At 37.5% G+C, this 17,085-nt stretch overlaps 1 protein-coding gene across 9 annotated transcripts in view; it reads right to left on the bottom strand.

The window, feature by feature from the left end:
- MBTD1 (mbt domain containing 1) overlaps window positions 1-17,085 on the bottom strand; it is a 66,508-nt gene continuing 49,423 nt past the window's right edge. For all 9 annotated transcript variants that reach the window (XM_068531344.1, XM_068531345.1, XM_068531343.1 and 6 more), the window contains 6 exons: window positions 16,727-16,831; window positions 12,437-12,584; window positions 11,367-11,449; window positions 10,728-10,962; window positions 10,156-10,233; window positions 1-1,135 (listed from right to left, as the gene is read on the bottom strand). In XM_068531344.1, coding sequence (XP_068387445.1) covers window positions 1,017-1,135; window positions 10,156-10,233; window positions 10,728-10,962; window positions 11,367-11,449; window positions 12,437-12,584; window positions 16,727-16,831 — 768 coding nt within the window. In that variant the 3' untranslated portion in view covers window positions 1-1,016. The remainder of the gene's footprint in view (window positions 1,136-10,155; window positions 10,234-10,727; window positions 10,963-11,366; window positions 11,450-12,436; window positions 12,585-16,726; window positions 16,832-17,085) is intronic.

The following is a 17,085-nucleotide window of genomic DNA, read 5'->3' as shown; positions in this document are numbered from 1 at the left end:
AATTAGTTTTCTAACAAATCCAGGATAGTTAAAAGCAGAGCTGGAATGATTTTGAAATCTAAACTTATCTTGGCTTTAAACAACTGTTAATTTGATTCTCCTGGTAATACAGAACATGTGTTTTGGGGTGTGGTTATACCAAGTATTATCTCACAGATGGAGAGAAATGGCAGAGAACTGATGAGAATCCCTTTTGTGGGGTATTTTTTAGTAAGGAAAATAAAATAAACTTAGGACAATATTGCATTTTCCCCAACCCCTCAACATGTAGACTGAGATCTTGTATATCTTGTCAACCATTCCAGTTTAACACTTTAGTGTTAGGATAATTTTACTCATTTTCTAATTAAAAGAGAACATATAAAAGTATCCAGAGTTCTTCCAGTTTCATACAGAACTCCAAAGAAATTTTCACAGAATGAAAAACATTTCTGTACAAATATTTAAAATGGGCTGCAATAAAATGCCAACAAGCAGAATTAATTACCCTTCCGTGATCTATGTGGTGATGCGCTCTCCATGGGGCGGGGATGGGGGGGATGTTCAGTTGCATATTCTGCAGCAGAGGAAGCTGGAGATGTGACTGGCCTAACTTCCAAAATCCCAAAATCTCCCAACAGGTACCAAAAAGGTTCACTTGTAATGACAGTTCATTTGCATTTACAACTATATCCTTCTTAAATCATTTCCTTCAATCCTGCTACCTAAACTTTAATCTTACCAAAAAAGTTAGAATTTCAGTTCTTGTTAACAATGCACATAAATCCAAACTTGGAAAATATTACAAAATTCTTTCAAAAGCTTCAAATACAACACAAAAATTGTCCATCTTTATAAATTGAAAAATTTCCCCCCACAGCTAAAATAGTTTCCCTACCCACTTGAAAAATCTGGAACTGAAATTTTCTATGTTTAGCAAAATGTCCCAGTAGAATAGCCCCGCTGTACAGCTGGATTGATTATAAATCAGTCCTGTGTAAAATTCTTTCCCTCCCACCCTCAGTTTCTGAGCAACCTCAGGGCTCTTGTTTGATGTAGAAGTTGGCAGAGCCATTGCTTTCCTGATCAGATGCTCCTTGGAGGAAATTATAATCCTCTCCATCCATCAACTCCTCCTTCAGCTGCAATGTAGTCACTGCAAGAAATAAATGTACAAGATGTTATTAAGTCTTTCTAGAATATTCAGATTGCTTCATGTTCCACCAGCTTCACAGTTAATAGGACTTCTTCATGTCTTCAATAACTCTTAAAACTAACCCCCCCGAAGGAAGAGCATTTGATTAATTTTAATTTTCAAAGTATATTCGTAGTTAAGAAGAGTTCCAAAATGGAACAATACTGCAAATTGGACACTGCAAAAATGGACACTGTCAATGAAATGTTGAAGGTAATACTGATCACTAATTTGACTAGAATGATTAGAATTTTTCTCATGATTAAGTACTCACTTTTATGTCAATGTCTACATAAACGGCATATTTCTTGGATAGTGCTGAATAATAAGTAACACAACAAATGACTTTAATATGTTATTATCTCCAAGGAGTATCTAAAGACTCCCTTCATAAAAAAGATATAAATCTGATAATATTAAACACCTGTATTAAAACTAAAATCAAGAAAAACTTAAGTAATCATTTTAGGTAAAATAAAAATTGATTGACATCAGCAACGTGAAAATCCTTGGTATAAAAAACAGCTAACTTTGGGAATTCCCTGGTGGTCCAGTGGTTAGGACTCTGCACTTTCAATGCCGAGGGCACGGGTTCAATCCCAGATCGGGGAACTAAGATCCTGCAAGCTGTGCAGTGCGGCCAAAAAAGAAAACAAAAACAAAAACAGCTAACATTACCAATGGGATCACGTAACAGTAGTACTACCTGTCTGAGTTCTTATCTGAAGACTTCTTTTTTAATTAAAACAAACAACAGTATAGGCAGTCCTCAATTTATGAACAGGTCATGTTCCAATAGGTCTTTATTTTTATGGACAACTGTTTTTCAGTTTCCAGTATTTTCAGTGGGGTTTAGGTTTCTTGGTAGCCACTGAAGTCATGCTAGTCATAATTTTTAGTGACAGGAGGGTTCTTCTTCAGGGACTGTCTCCAAAGGAAAGGTGAAATTTTTTTGTTTCTTTTTTTAATGGCTCTTTTCATAACAATTGGAGTGAGAGGATGAAGATATATATGGAATGTAAATTGGGAACTGCTTATACAGGGGGAAAAAGGTCAATTTATGAGAAGAATTAGGACTCAAAGAGTATTTAGATGAGTAGTAAGCCAACTAAGTTTCATGAAACAGTAACACCATGTGGAACAATATTAAAATGGCTACTTTTAAAGTCAAATAGTGATAGAAAAATACTTCGTGTCTTGATTTTAGTTACAAAAGATTAGTTTCAAAAATAATGGTCTTTGACATCTTATTTAGTAATTTAAAGAATAATCTTTTGGGGCTTCCCTGGTGGCGCAGTGGTTAAGAATCCGCCTGCCAATGCCTGGGACACGGGTTCGAGCCCAGGTCCGGGAAGATCCCACATGCCGCGGAGCAACTAAGCCCATGCGCCACAACTACTGAGCCTGTGCTCTAGAGCCTGTGAGCCACAACTACTGAGCCCGCGTGACTAGAGCCTATGCTCCGCTACAAGAGAAGCCACTGCAATGAGAAGCCCGCGTGCAGCAACGAAGACCCAACACAGCCAAAAATAAATAAAATTAAAAAAAAAAAAAAAAAGAATAATCTTTTGAAATAACGCTAATTCATTTTATTTTACTTTGGTACTTGTTTTGGTAATGGTGTTAAAAAATTTAATAGCCCAAAGACTGAAAAGTGAATACCCTATGCCTACAATAATAGCAAAACACATACCAATCAGACTGCTGAAAGGTAAAGCAAACATGACTGTGCTTGCTTTCTTTAAAAAATCCTTTAAAAAAATTAGTTAATATGATAAACATGCTTTTATAGAGGATATCAAACCTATAACAGTTATCCTTCAAATCAAACCAACATGCATTGTTAAGGACATTTGAACAATACCATGAAAATAAACACATGGAAAAGGAAAAAAACCCCAAATTTCATTAAAGGTGCAGTACCCACAATAAAAGGTTGATTAAAACAATATCTTGTTATATGATGATCAGATGGCTAAATGAATGAGAAAAGAATTACGGTGCTTCAAGACCAAACATGTTCCATTCAAACAGATGCTTTTTGTTTTTTTTTAAATGTAAGAAAAGTAAATTGAAATTCTAAAGCACATCCTGAAACCATTTGCACTTATTATTAACAACAAAGTTCTGGATTATGCTTCTACTCATGTTAAAATATGGAAACAATGTTCTTAAAAAAAAGTAACTCAAGATAAAGGTGAAACAGTCACTCAGATGTGTAATGTTCTAATGCAAAGTTTCAGTGTTTTCAAGGAACCTAAAATAAAGCCTGTCTGGTATCTTCACACTAATCATTTCTCCTTTACAGGCCTTATTCTCAATGAATGATGGATGAAATAAAATAGATCCTGTGGCTGATGTCACTTTCTACACAAATGCATTTTCTTGGCTCTGTTTTTAAAAAGAAGTACTTTGCTGACTTAAATCACTAACATTTCAGAAGACAATCTAACAGAAATCACATTCTCCTAGTTAGAAGTCCATAAATAATAAATTCCCTCAATAGCTAAACAAACCGTAGCTTTCAGAGAGTTAAGACAGCAACATAGTCCCTACATAGTTTCACCATAGTAAAATCACACTAAATCCCACAAGATGTGCCCCTAGCTCAGAAGACACACACAATAGACACTAGTGGAAAGGGAAGTCACTTAGGAGGCCTTGTAGGTTCCATCCTGTATGCCTACTCCAAGTTCCTGGGTTTTGCCAATCCTAAAAGTCAAGTTCTCTCACAAAACGTGACACACGCCTTCAAAATCAGTCTAATGTTTAAAGAAAATACATCTAAAATGCAATAAAAGTTCAAGCATATTCAGAGCTCACAATATCTATAGTTAATTACTTAGGTTACAGAAAACTTTCATAATAACAAGTACAAAAAGAAAAAAGTTACAAAGACAAGAAAAGAAGTTGAAAGGCTCTTTAGACATTTGAAGGTATTTCCATAAAAGAGCAGATAAACTTGTATTTTCAGTCCTAATCCATTTCTTATACAAAAGAGGTATAGTAATTTTCTCTAGATATAAAGATATGAGTGATCTTCAGAGAAACAGACTAGGAAGGATCAAGATCACCTAATACACTCTTTAAGAAGGCAAAAGCTAAAGAACACATTTTAAAATGGGAAAAAAACGGCTGATGACAACTTCATGTGCAAAAATATTAGCAAACAGAGGAATGAGAAGAAAATAGAGCTAGGAGCTAAGAACCATCATGGTTTTCAACATATAAAAGGCATTTTAAAGACTGCAAATTAGGTAAACAATTGTTTAAAAGCAATAGTTAGGATATGGCATAACATATGCCAAGGTAGATACAACTTCAGCTTTGGGGCTATTTGATCTGTACTCATGTCTAAGATTCACCATATGCAAGTGAAGCCTCTGACATTCTACGGTAACATGTTTGTTCTTAGCAATTACAAAGGGCAGTCTTCCTTATACTCTACCAGCTTAGCCTAACCAATTCAATTCAAATTAAATGTCATTTACTTACTTAATCACTGTACATATATAAACATGAAATTATAGAAATAAATTTCACTCTAATTCAATACCAAAATTATACAGGTATTATATTTCCAAATCCATGTTATTCAACTAAGATTGTGGTAAATGTTACTACCAGAACCAAAATCACACAGGAATACAAAACACATCCTGTCTACTGAATGAGACGCTATGGAATGCTATGAACAAAGCCTCATTTTTGGATCTGATTAATCAGATTGCTCCCTTATGGCATATTTCTCCCTCAGGTCAAGTCACGTAGAATTCTGCAATGCAAAATGTTCAACCATTTTAACGAAACCATGAAACAGTACAAGTTGTCTCACAATTCCATAAACTGAAATCACAGCTTTACCCGAATTTGAAGCTCAGAAGTGGCTTGTAACAAAATAAAAATCCTTCCCTGATTACTCATTTTAGTGAAGTGACTACCAAAGACTAATGAAAATGAATTTTTTAGTTGAAAGAAAAAGAAAAATTTAATGTCAGCATCTGTCATGCCAGACCATGCTTCTGTCTCCCACCACCCTAACCCAGACTTTGACCCTCTGCGGTACCTGAGGTGCTGATGTGACCAATTACCTGTTTTGAGGCTGGGATTGAACTCTCGGCTAGTGCGGGGAGGTGGGAAGGCCTCCGGGGCAGTCTGTGCTGGAAGGGTTCGATATGGAGGAGGAGTCAACTCTTCGCCACCAGAGAAGCTCCTCCGTACCCCACCTGTCATGGGCAGGCTCGACAAACTGACAGGCTTCTTCCCAAATGGCATCTTCCTCTCTAAATATCAAGTTAAACTAAAGTAAGCTTTTACTTACACGTGTGGTAAGAAAACTGCATCATAACTAGGAAAGGTTGTGCTGCATAGGACACTCTGAAAAGAGAACCAACTATGCAAGGTTTGTAGTTCTGAAAACAAGGTGTGTGTGTGTGTGTGTGTGTGTGTGTGTGTGTGTGTGTGTGTGTGTGTGTGTGTGTGTGTGTGTGTGTGCGCGCGCGCGCGCGTGTTGGGGAGTGGATGATGGGGGAGATTATTTCTAGTCTCTCAGAGTCTGGTAATCCTGGTTCCTGACTCTCTAATCAATTTAAAACAAAGCAAAATGAACTACAGAGAGCATCGAGTGTGGAGAATAGCTGACTAATTACCTTCCAAAAAATTTTAGTTTGAGGGGGACTGACAATCCAATGGCAGAGGGGGTTTTTTTTTTTTTTTTAAATGATGTTACCTGAAGAGAGCTTTATACTTTTTTTTTGAAGGTAGTTTTCAGTCCATTATCTCTCTTAAGTCTTTTTTTTTTTTTAAACTTTGGGTTTGTTTGTTTGTTTGTTTATTCATTTATTCATTTATTTATTTATTTATTGCTGTATTGGGTCTTCGTTTCTGTGCGAGGGCTTTCTCTAGTTGCGGCAAGTGGGGGCCACTCTTCATCGCGGTGTGCGGGCCTCGCATTATCGCGGCCTCTCTTGTTGCGGAGCACAGGCTCCAGACATGCAGGCTCAGTGATTGTGGCTCACGGGCCTAGTTGCTCCGCGGCATCATTAGCAGGCAGGTTCTCAACCACTGCACCACCAGGGAAGCCCAGCAGAGAGGGTTTTAAAACCCTACTTGTAGGCATTTCACTGCCCATATAAGCCCAAACAAACACTGTCCTTCAGGGAGAAATCAAACAGTTTAATTAATGAATTATACGAGTGGCAGGATTTTACTGATATGAAATGTGCTCCCCTAACTTTTGGTTTATAATTCACTCTTTTAGAAAACAATTATAATTCTTATTCTGAAAAGCAGTTCTAAAATTTAAATGTTTGTTGCCTGCAAGTTCTTCAGCAATCTAATTTCTTTTGAAACACCCTTTGGTTACGGTTTCATAAGCACACATAAGCTTTCAAAGACTTACACAATGCTTTTACCAACAACAAAAAAATAAGCTTTGCAAATACTGAACAACCAAGCATACTGCATTAATTTGATTGAAAGCTGAAGGATACTTACATATCTTTGTGACTATAAATTATATCTGTTTTCTTCCAGAGTTTACAAATGACTCAGGCAAGAGCAATCAGAAATTATCCTTTGCAAAATCAGAACTAAAAGACAAATCTAAGTTAGACAGTATTCTTATGTAAAATGATCTGGAAACCAAGCTCCTATGAGTACACATTCAACTCTCAACTGCCAAACCAAAATCACTTGCAGCATTCATTTAGACGAAAAAGTCTAATGTACTACACACTTGGAGGTAAAAGTGCAAGGAGAATCTCCAACTCTCTACTACTTACAATAGCCCCTGAAGATGGTACAGAAATTAGTGCTGGTTTTCCTGCTCTAGAATTACTAAGCCTTGAGGAAAAGAAGGCTTTTCAGATTGGACAGATCATGCGCACACAACAGTCTATATGATTCCCTCGACAGAACATCACCCTTATTTTTCAGAAGCACTAGTTAATAGTTATCCCTTTGCAGCATGAACACAGCTAATTAAAAAATAGGCTAGAACCCGCGCACCACAACGAAGAGTAGTCCCCTGCTCGCCGCAACTAGAGAAAGCCAATCAACTGTCTAGTTCTGTAAAAAATAAGCCCTACCAATGAACACACTGATGGATGATTTTAGGTACAAAAAGACCAAAGAGCCATAAGATGAAACAACAGAGCCAGAATATAATAATCTGTAGACAAAAACAAATAAAAGGTTTTGTGGCCTATCTGACTGATATAAATCTGCATGCAATGGATGACTTAGGTTCCTGGACCCCAACTTCTTTCTTATTTTGGTAAGTAAAGTTTTGTGGAAAAATTTCTAATAAATTATTTGCTGAGTAATGTGAAAAAAATAAAAGGAACAGTGTCCTTACAATGAAGACTGCTTCTTCATTCACAAAGCACTACAATTCCTTATCCTCAATTCCAAAATTCAAAGTTTTTTTTGGCAAAACTTTGGCAACAAAATCAGACCTCACCTGGTGATACTATTTATAATCTTTATTTGGCCCATTAAATGTAACTATTTATACATATTTTGCTTCAAAAAATGCTGCAGAGTCTGCAAGGGGAGTTACATAATATATGCTACACACTCTGTACTTCTTTTCTAAAATCCAAAAAATTCTAAATTCCAAAACACATTTGGTCTCTAGGATTTCTAATAAGGGACTGTGAGTCCCTAGTTCTTTTCTTTTCTATGCCCAAAGGACAACTTAAAGGCATTAGAGGGACTTGCCTGGTGGCGCAGTGGTTAAGAATCCACCTGCCAGGGCTTCCCTGGTGGCGCAGTGGTTGAGAGTCTGCCTGCCAATGCAGGGCACACGGGTTCGGGCTCTGGTCTGGGAGGATCCCGCATGCCGCGGAGCACCTGGGCCCGTGAGCCACGATTGCTGAGCCTGCGCGTCTGGAGCCTGTGCTCCACAGCAAGAGAGGCCGCGACGGTGAGAGGCCTGCGCACCGCGATGAAGAGTGGCCCCCGCTTGCCGCAACTGGAGAAAGCCCTCGCACGGAAGCGAAGACCCAACACAGCCAAAAATAAATAAATAAATTAAAAAAAAAAAAAAAAAGAATCCACCTGCCAATGCAGGGGCCATGGGTTCGATCCCCGGTCCGGGAAGATCCCACATGCCGCGTAGCAAGTAAGCCCGTGCACCACAACTACTGAGCCTGCGCTCTAGAGCCCACAAGCCACAACTACTGAGCCCGCGTGCCACAACTACTGAAGCCTGCGTGCCTAGAGCCTGTGATCCACAACAAGAGAAGCCGCCGCAGTGAGAAGCCCGTGCACCGCAACGAAGAGTAGTCCCCTGCTCATCGCAACTAGAGAAAGCCCGCGCATAGCAATGAAGACCCGATGCGGCCAAAAATAAATAAAATAAATAAATAAAAAAAAATAAAGGCATTAGAGATGATGTCATAATATTGAGTTATCAAAATGTTAAAGAACAAATTACATTTTTAGCTAAATTCATTTCTTCAGCTAATCCAGAAATCTGATAATGTTAAATGTCACTAAAAACTGGGATAGTGATATCATCAATTCATTAATTTCACATTTCTTCCCATGTCCCTAGCCCATTAATTCAAAATAATTAAGCCCCATAAACCATAAACAAATCATGTAAGTGTCACACTGAGGAGGTATGTGAACTGTGTATATGATGCTCAGAAATTCGTCCTAAAAGATATATGTCATAAAGTCACTGACTAATAAAAAGCATACTTAAATTCGACACATTGCAAAGAAAATTCTGAAACCTCATAATAATAATAAATAAAAAGTGAAAAGACAAGCCAAAGCAGCCTGTCTTAGAGAAAGCTTAGTGATCACGTCTGCTATGGTTAGTCCACTGACATGAAGTTACTACGTGACTTCTTGCTAATCAGTTCCAGATGAGTGGGAAATCACTTTGATCTACCTGGTCTGGCAATGTTCTCTAGAGTTCTTTTAGGTGAGTATCAAACATGGTAAGCAGCCAGTCAGCAAAATAATTCTTGGTCTGTGGGAGGCTTATGTCCATAATATAAAAGAGAGGGTAAGAGACAGGCCTGATGGTTATCTCTATTGTGAAGCTGACTTGGGTTTCATGTGGGGAGGAAACTAAAGCACCACTGCAGTGGCTGCTAGAAGTCCCCACTGAAAAAACAATAAACATCAACTATAATCAAACGTGTGAAGGTATATTTGATTCTTCACGCTGTTTCAGTCTCTTGGTTGTCAATGAGACAGATTAGCACTTACTTGAACATATGGCAAGTCAGTTGGAAAAATCTGTTCTAGTTTTAATCCTCTAAGATACTTTTTACTTTCAAAAAAATCTTCAAGTAAAAATAATCTTATCTCAGAATGAAATAGTCCATGACAGGTTTCATGAAGAGAAAAATCTGTAGTTTTCTATGGGGTGGGGGAGGGAGATTTTAAAAGAATCAGAGCTATCGATATATTTTTATATTATTTTGGCTATTAATGTCAGTAATCATTCATTGTAAGGTAAAATATAATATAGACAGCATATTGAAAAAGATTTTCTTAAGCCTGATTGTGTTAGCTATCAACTTGAATTTTTTTTTTTTTAACTTGAATTTCTTACAAGTATCATTCTAGAAAGAGAGTTTTGGTTTATAAGAAGGATGGGTTTATTAGTCTCCAAGTCTATTGTAAGCATCAAGCATCTGCTTTTACAGTTTTTTTAATAAAAAATTTTAAAAAAAAGGATTAATTTTCAGAAGGTTTACATATTACTTCAAGAATCATTCACAGACTATTCTTTACCATATATCAAATATTATGGTAATAATTTTTCCTGTCAATCAAAGATAAGTGCTTCTCATTATTGAAAAGGTTTGCCTTTTATGGCATACTGCACCTTTAAGCATAACACAGAATGCACAGTTATCAGCTCTCACAAGGGATACCATTTCTGTGCAACAATACCAAGACCCCAGTTGGCTGACAAGTTAGGAAATGTATATAAACACCACGTGGTGACCCACTTTTCTTATGTCCTTTGTATTGCTGGGACTTAGCCTTTTTCTTCTGTTTTGATGAACCTGATTGGCTTTCTCTTGATGCTGGAAAATAAAAGAGAAAATTGATACCAAATAATTGCTTACAACTCTAGATACAACTTAGATGAACTATCTTCACCAAAACCATGACGTTTATACAAGTACATGATGCTTTGAAAATAAGGGTACTTGTTCCTGCAAAACCATGAAGCTCAATACCAGACAGATTCCATTATTTATTCAATAAGCACTTATTATATATCAATAAATTTTAGCCTGTAACTTTAAACTCATTAAAGGAAGTCTAGCTTAATTTGGTGAGTGCTCTTAATGTTGTGTTTCTATAGTCATTAAGCAACTGACTATTGAGTTCACACTGCCATGGTACACATGGTCTGATTCTGTGATATTGTTGTTGAGTCTTAAGATCTTACCTGGCAACCAATCAGACATAGGTATATTCTTGTCCTGTGAGCTCACAAGATGATTTATGTGAGATAGTCCTCGGAGAATTGCTGATTTTTACAAAAGGACACCTTTTCTGTATACCAACTTACACTGTGATGCTGGAGGCTGTAGTTGATATCCAGTTAATTGACACCACCCTACAGGATAGAGGTCAGGGGACTCACAGTCTACCCACTGATCATATTCTTCTTCCCATCCATCAAAATGTATCCTCAAGAGACGATGAATAATTCGAGTTACTGTGGCTACACATATTAATCGTGGCTCCATGAGATCTACTGCTTCTAATTTCATTCCTACACGAAATCCGTGATTTGGAACATCCTAACATGGAGAAGCAAAATATTAACACTGGTAAAAAGAAGAATGTATAACTCTACTAACACTAAGAAAGACAAAAGAGAAGTAACATAACCAATTAACAATTTAGACCAAAAAAATCCCAAATAATTAATTACTGAAACATATGAAGGTGAAGCATATAAGAACTAGTTAGGAAATGTATTCATTCCTATTTTACTCAGATTAAAAATGAAACAAAGTTTGGAAACAAGCTTCAATGCCTATGTAAAGGAAATACATACATTGTTTTATTAATATATATTTGTTTATATTAATCTCCACTAAGAAATTCTAACATAAGGCAAAGACATTTAGATCAACAATGATTTGCATTTGGAAGCATCAAAAAAAATCCACTTAAGTATTATGCTATCTTTTAAATTTACCTTATTAAATAGTTTTACTGGTGCTGCAATGGAGCCAGTTTCCCTGAGGTAGTCAAACCATTTAAAAGGAAGTTTTGTGTAACCTGAAAAACACAACTGGTTTAACTAGGAGTTCGCCTAAAATTAGTGTAATATTAAAATGTAGACATAAAGTAATTCAGAGCACACTACAATCTCAAGTGCTAATGCTGTACAGTACAATAGTTCCTCCCTGTTATACGGATTTTCTTCTTTTTCTAGGCAGAAACAGGTGCGCCCGTTTATTCTAATGCCAAAGTAACTCTCCTCTCCTCTGTGTATAAGAACTACAGACTTTTCCTTTCCAATCCTAGGCTTAGAACAGTCTAATATGTAATATTTTTTCAGTAATATTTTTCTTTCTTTGTAAGAAAGAACACTGGCTGGGCAAATACTATTTCTATAGTCTTCTGTTTTGGCTTTTCTCCTTAAGAGAAAAATCCAAGGCTCAGATATTGAAATTAGGAAAGTCCCTGGTTAAGCCATATGAGCTATTTAAGGGTATGTAATCTTTTAAAAAGTCACATGGTAATCACTTTTATCTTTTAATTTTTTTTGGCCACACCACTTGGCTTGTGGGATCTTACTTCCCCCACCAGGGATCGAACCAGGGCCTCGGCAGTGAAAGCCCCGAGTCCTAACCACTGGACCGCCAGGGAATCCCCTCATATGGTAATCTAAAGATGAAAACTTGCTTTCTCTCAAAGGCTGAAGTATCTATTCTTTTAAAAAGTTCACGTATGCAGTAGCTCTTTGAGCCTACATCAACATCTCAACAGGGCTTGAGAATACCAATTCTTATTATAAAATGTACAGATGCTTAGGGAAAATTCTACACCAATGTAATTTATTAAAGCTACCTAGGATACAGTTACTTATGTTTTCAGAGCACCCCCCAGCTCTTGTTATGTATGCATGTTTATATATACATATACACACATACTATATTTTCATACAGCAAGAAATCTAGGGCTGTGGTAAATGTTGTAAACAGGTACCATGTAAAAGGAAAGCAAGGATGAAAATCCAGTGTATATATTAGGAAGAAGTACCTCTGGGTGGAGTAAGTTCAATCATGTTAATTTCACAGAAACCAACAGGGAAAATAGAAGGGGAGGTTGCATGATAACAGAACCAGTCAGATCCATCTGCTGCTTCTGAGCCATCGATCCCAATCATCAGGAATCCATCAGCCAGCACCTTTTAAATTAACAGAATTCCAAGTATTTAAAATTAGGTAACCACAATGTTCACTGCAGCACTATTTACAATAGCCAGGACATGGAAGCAACCTAAATGTCCACTGACAGATGAATGGATAAAGAAGTTGTGGCACATATATACAATGGAATATTACTCAGCCATAAAAAGGAACAAAACTGAGTTATTTGTAGTGAGGCGGATGGACCTAGAGTCTGTCATACATAATGAAGTAAGTCAGAGAGAGGAAAACAAATACCGGATGCTAACGCACACATATGGAAAAAAATGGTACTGATGAACCTAGTGGCAGGGCAGGAATAAAGATGCAGGCGTAGAGAACGGACTTCAGGACATGGAGGTGGGGGGAAGGGGAAGCTGGGACGAAGTGAGAGAGTAGCAGTGACATATATACACTACCAAATGTAAAATGGATGGCTAGTGGGAAGCACAGCGAGATCAGCTCGATGCTTTGCGACCACCTAGAGGGGTGGGATAGGGAGGGTAGGAGGGAGGCTCAAGAGGGAGGGGATATGGGGATATATGTATACATATAGCTGATTCACTTTGTTGTACAGCAGAAACACAACATTGTAAAGCAATTATACTCCAATAAAGATGTAAAAAAAAAAAATTAGGTACCACTATTTTAAAAATGATCCTTTAAGTGACATTCTAAAAGAAAGGAAAATCTATTACATAAAGATCTCTTAAAAGTGAAAAATGTTTCTTTATTTAATTATCTTAAATAACTGAAATTATAATGAAAAAAATCTGTGGAAGTTCTAGTGTGTTCCAGAAATAACAGCATGGTTACATAGAAGTGATTTCAGAGGTCTAGGGAAAACAGTACCTCTGCCAATGGCCAAGGCTGTCTGCTGCTGTGGCGTGATGAAAGTGGGCTGAGTGCTCTTTTACGATTTAACTATCTAGTCTCAGCTAAGCTTTAAATCTTACTCAGTAATAACTTTATTTCCTTCTGATTTATCACATAGAGAAGTCTTTCTAAACCTTTTCCACCTTCCTCAAGCTCCAGCTTTACCTCTCATGCTCTGGATGATCGTGCTCCTCTATCACAGAAACTACGTGAGGGGCCTCACAGTCCATCCTTTGCACCTCAAATTGTTGTAAGTAGTAGTCCTTTCTTTGCCCCTCAAGACAAACTTCTCCATCTTGACCCATTGTCACTGGTACCTTGCTCCTAAAACACCATCTCTTATACTCTAATGTCTCCCAATTCCCATTACATTAAAAATATTTTATTTTGAAACAGTTCACACTTACAGAAAAGATACAAGAATAGTACAATGAATTCCTATATACTCTTCACCCAGAGACTCAATTCAAGTTATATACTATGTAACTCCTTGAACTCTGACTTCTGTCCTGACCCTACTAAACTGCTAAACTCACCGATGACCTCCTAGTTTGTCAAATCCAGTGCCTTTTTTCCAACACTTCAGCCTCCCTTGCAATATCCCATACCAGTTGACTACTCAATTTTTTGCAACATTTATTCCCATACTCTCATTACATACAGTCTACTGGTCCATCTTCTCACCTCTGTGTTCATTCGTTCACATTATCTTGGTGGCCACCCTTTCACTTCCAACTCTTGTTTCTGATTTTAGCCCTTTTGTTTTCATGATGGCATCCACTCTTCTTCAATGGTTGACTTTTATGCCAACAATTTCTCAAGTTTTATCATGAGTTTGTCACCCTCCCAGTGTCTCAGTACTGCATTTTACCTGCATGCTGAACATATTCTCTGAGAGTTAGTACCGGGCATCAAACCAACAACTTCCTTCTCCTGCTCCTTTCAAAGGCAATCAATCACTGGGTCCCCACAGCTCTCCCTAAACATTCAGTCCCTTTATCCTTGCCATTAACTAACTCTCTCTCCATTCTGTTGTTTGACATCATTGCTTTCAGCCTTCCTCTATGGACATCTCCCCTCTTACACAGTTAGACTTTCCTTTGGTATGACCTCTGTTCATTCCAGAAACCTTTACCAACTTATCCTGTTCATAAAGAAAACTCAAACAGCCTGACCAAGCATTAAAGACTGCATAATCTAATTCCACATCATCTCTTTGCCTGCAGGTTCCTTTCTCCTAGTTATTTCTACTATATTGGATATGTACACTAACTTTCTCTTCAACCTTAACAGCTCTAAGACCTCTGGAAAGGACTACCTCCACTCACATGGGATTTCTCCCTTTCTAAATACAGCTGACTGGATCAGGGGTTAGTATTCAACCTTCAGAGGACCAGGCCAAAGGCCGGGCTCAGTTGTTTAGATTCTCTCTCAGTAATTAGAATTAACAGACACAGAGATAGTAGTCAAGCCATCGGTCGGAGCTGGCACTGAAAGGTTGTGATACAGACAGGGACAGGGGCTACCACGTGCAGACTGAGTGAGCAGGACACCAACAGAGAAAGAGTGAAAGAAGAGTGGTGCAGACAGAGCACAGGTGGACTAAAGAGGCCCCCGAGAGGTGGAGGATGACACTAAGCTTATGCCTTCCCAGGTCGCATCCCTGTGTCCCTGCATGTCTGTAAGCGTGCCCACTGCAACCTTAGAGTAACTTTCCTAGAGCCCACTTGAGCGGGTTTCTGTTCCTTATAAACAAAAAGCCTGGTCCAGAATATTCAAAGCAACTTGTTTGATGTGTACTGTGTGTGAACCACTCTCCATTTCCTAAATGTGGCCTGTACTTTCCACTCTTGATGCTTTTGTGCATATTCACTTTCCATGGCACAATTTCCTCCTGCATCTCTGCTTGGCAGAGTTTTTCCCATCCTTCAAGACAAAGTTTTCAAATGTCCTCTCTTCCATAAAGCTTTCCCTGATTCCTCTGACCTCTTCTTTATTTGAATTCCAACAGTACTTGTACCTTTCTTAGATCATAGTTGATCTTGTATGTTAAACTTATTTTCATACATCTTATCTTGTTCTACAAGACTGTAAGCTTCTTAAAGTCCAAACCAAACCTAGCATGGCAAGAATTCATAAAGTATTTTCTGAGTGAAGCTGGGTATTCTACTCGCTGGACACTTATTTTCCTTTCACATAGAGTATGGCACAATGGCGCTGGTTCCCAAACCTGGCTGATTTTCAGAATTACCGAGAGAACTTTTTATTTTCTTTCTTTTTTAAACAAATACAGATATCTGGGCAATAATTCTTGTGATTCTGATTGAGTAGGTCTGGAGTAGGTCATGGAAATCTATGCTTTAAATAGTACCAGGTGGTTTGGATCACTAGTCAGGTGAAGAAGAAGAACAAGGGTTTGGAGCCTGTCTGGTCTAGCTGTGTGACCTGAACACAGGTGTTTGGGACATGGCAGCCACCACAACTGTGTTTTTTTTTTTTATCACAACTGTTTTTAATTCTTCTGGCTTAAGGCTTAAAACTGTGTTGAAATGCAAATCACAATTTAGTTACACCTTTATGTAAGCAGACTCTGGATCAATGGTTCTTAACCTTGGTTGTACCTGAGAATCACCTGGGGACTTAAAAAAAAAAACAACAACCAATGCTAGGGCCCCAAACCAGACTGATTAAATCAGAATGGGGGTGCGGGGTCGGGGAAGAGGCCTAGTCAATGGTATTTTTTTTTGGTTCCCCACGAGATTCTGATGCCTGAGAATTGAGAATCACTCTTCTACATCTTTTTATAAAAACAGTTTCAGAAAAAAAACAAAAACAAAAACAAACAGTTTCAGAAGAGAAGAAAAAAGAGAAAAGAAGAAGTAAAGTACTACTAAAACGGAAAAAAAAAAGCACACAAAGGAAACGTAGGAAACTGAAGATAAACTTGGCCTTGTTACAAATTCTGTGCTGGACAAGCTTTGACCAGGAAGTAAGTTAAATAAATATTCCTCCTCTAACTTAAGGATATACTTCCATAAAATAAAGGTAGCAGACTCAAGATAACAATCTTGACAAGAAGATATATAAAAAGAAAAGCTCCTAAGAGAATTCAAATTTATTTTGAAATTACTAGTAACGTTCTCCCCAGTGAAGATGCAGATGCACACATTTTATGTCAAAATGAATGTTAGGGGCCTCCTTCTCCTATTACCTTAAACCTAGTTCCTATAACTGCATTTCTATATTTTAAAACCTATTTTCTTACCTTTCTAATGGTCGCAACACATATTGTGGAAAGATTTAATGGGTCTATAGCTTCCAATTTCATTCCTTCTTTGAACCATTCCCCACTCTGGTCTACTTCTTTTACCTGAAGAATTACATGAAAGTACATCTACTGTCACAAGTGTTATCAGTTAATAATTAAAATAATACCAAGTTGAAATAGTTTACCAGATGAAAATACCAAGTGTCTTCTCCTACCTACCTAATATTATAACTCAAACTTCCATTAGGGAATAGAGAGAATTCAGGCAAATAGAACTGAAGAATGATTATAATCAACAGTTGTGACATATATGGATTACAAGGTCTTAATCCTTTTAGGTGAACATATGTAATTAT

The sequence above is a fragment of the Eschrichtius robustus genome, chromosome 20, assembly GCF_028021215.1.
Source record: "Eschrichtius robustus isolate mEscRob2 chromosome 20, mEscRob2.pri, whole genome shotgun sequence".
Taxonomy (NCBI): domain Eukaryota; kingdom Metazoa; phylum Chordata; class Mammalia; order Artiodactyla; family Eschrichtiidae; genus Eschrichtius; species Eschrichtius robustus.
This window is presented reverse-complemented; position numbering and strand designations above follow the sequence as displayed.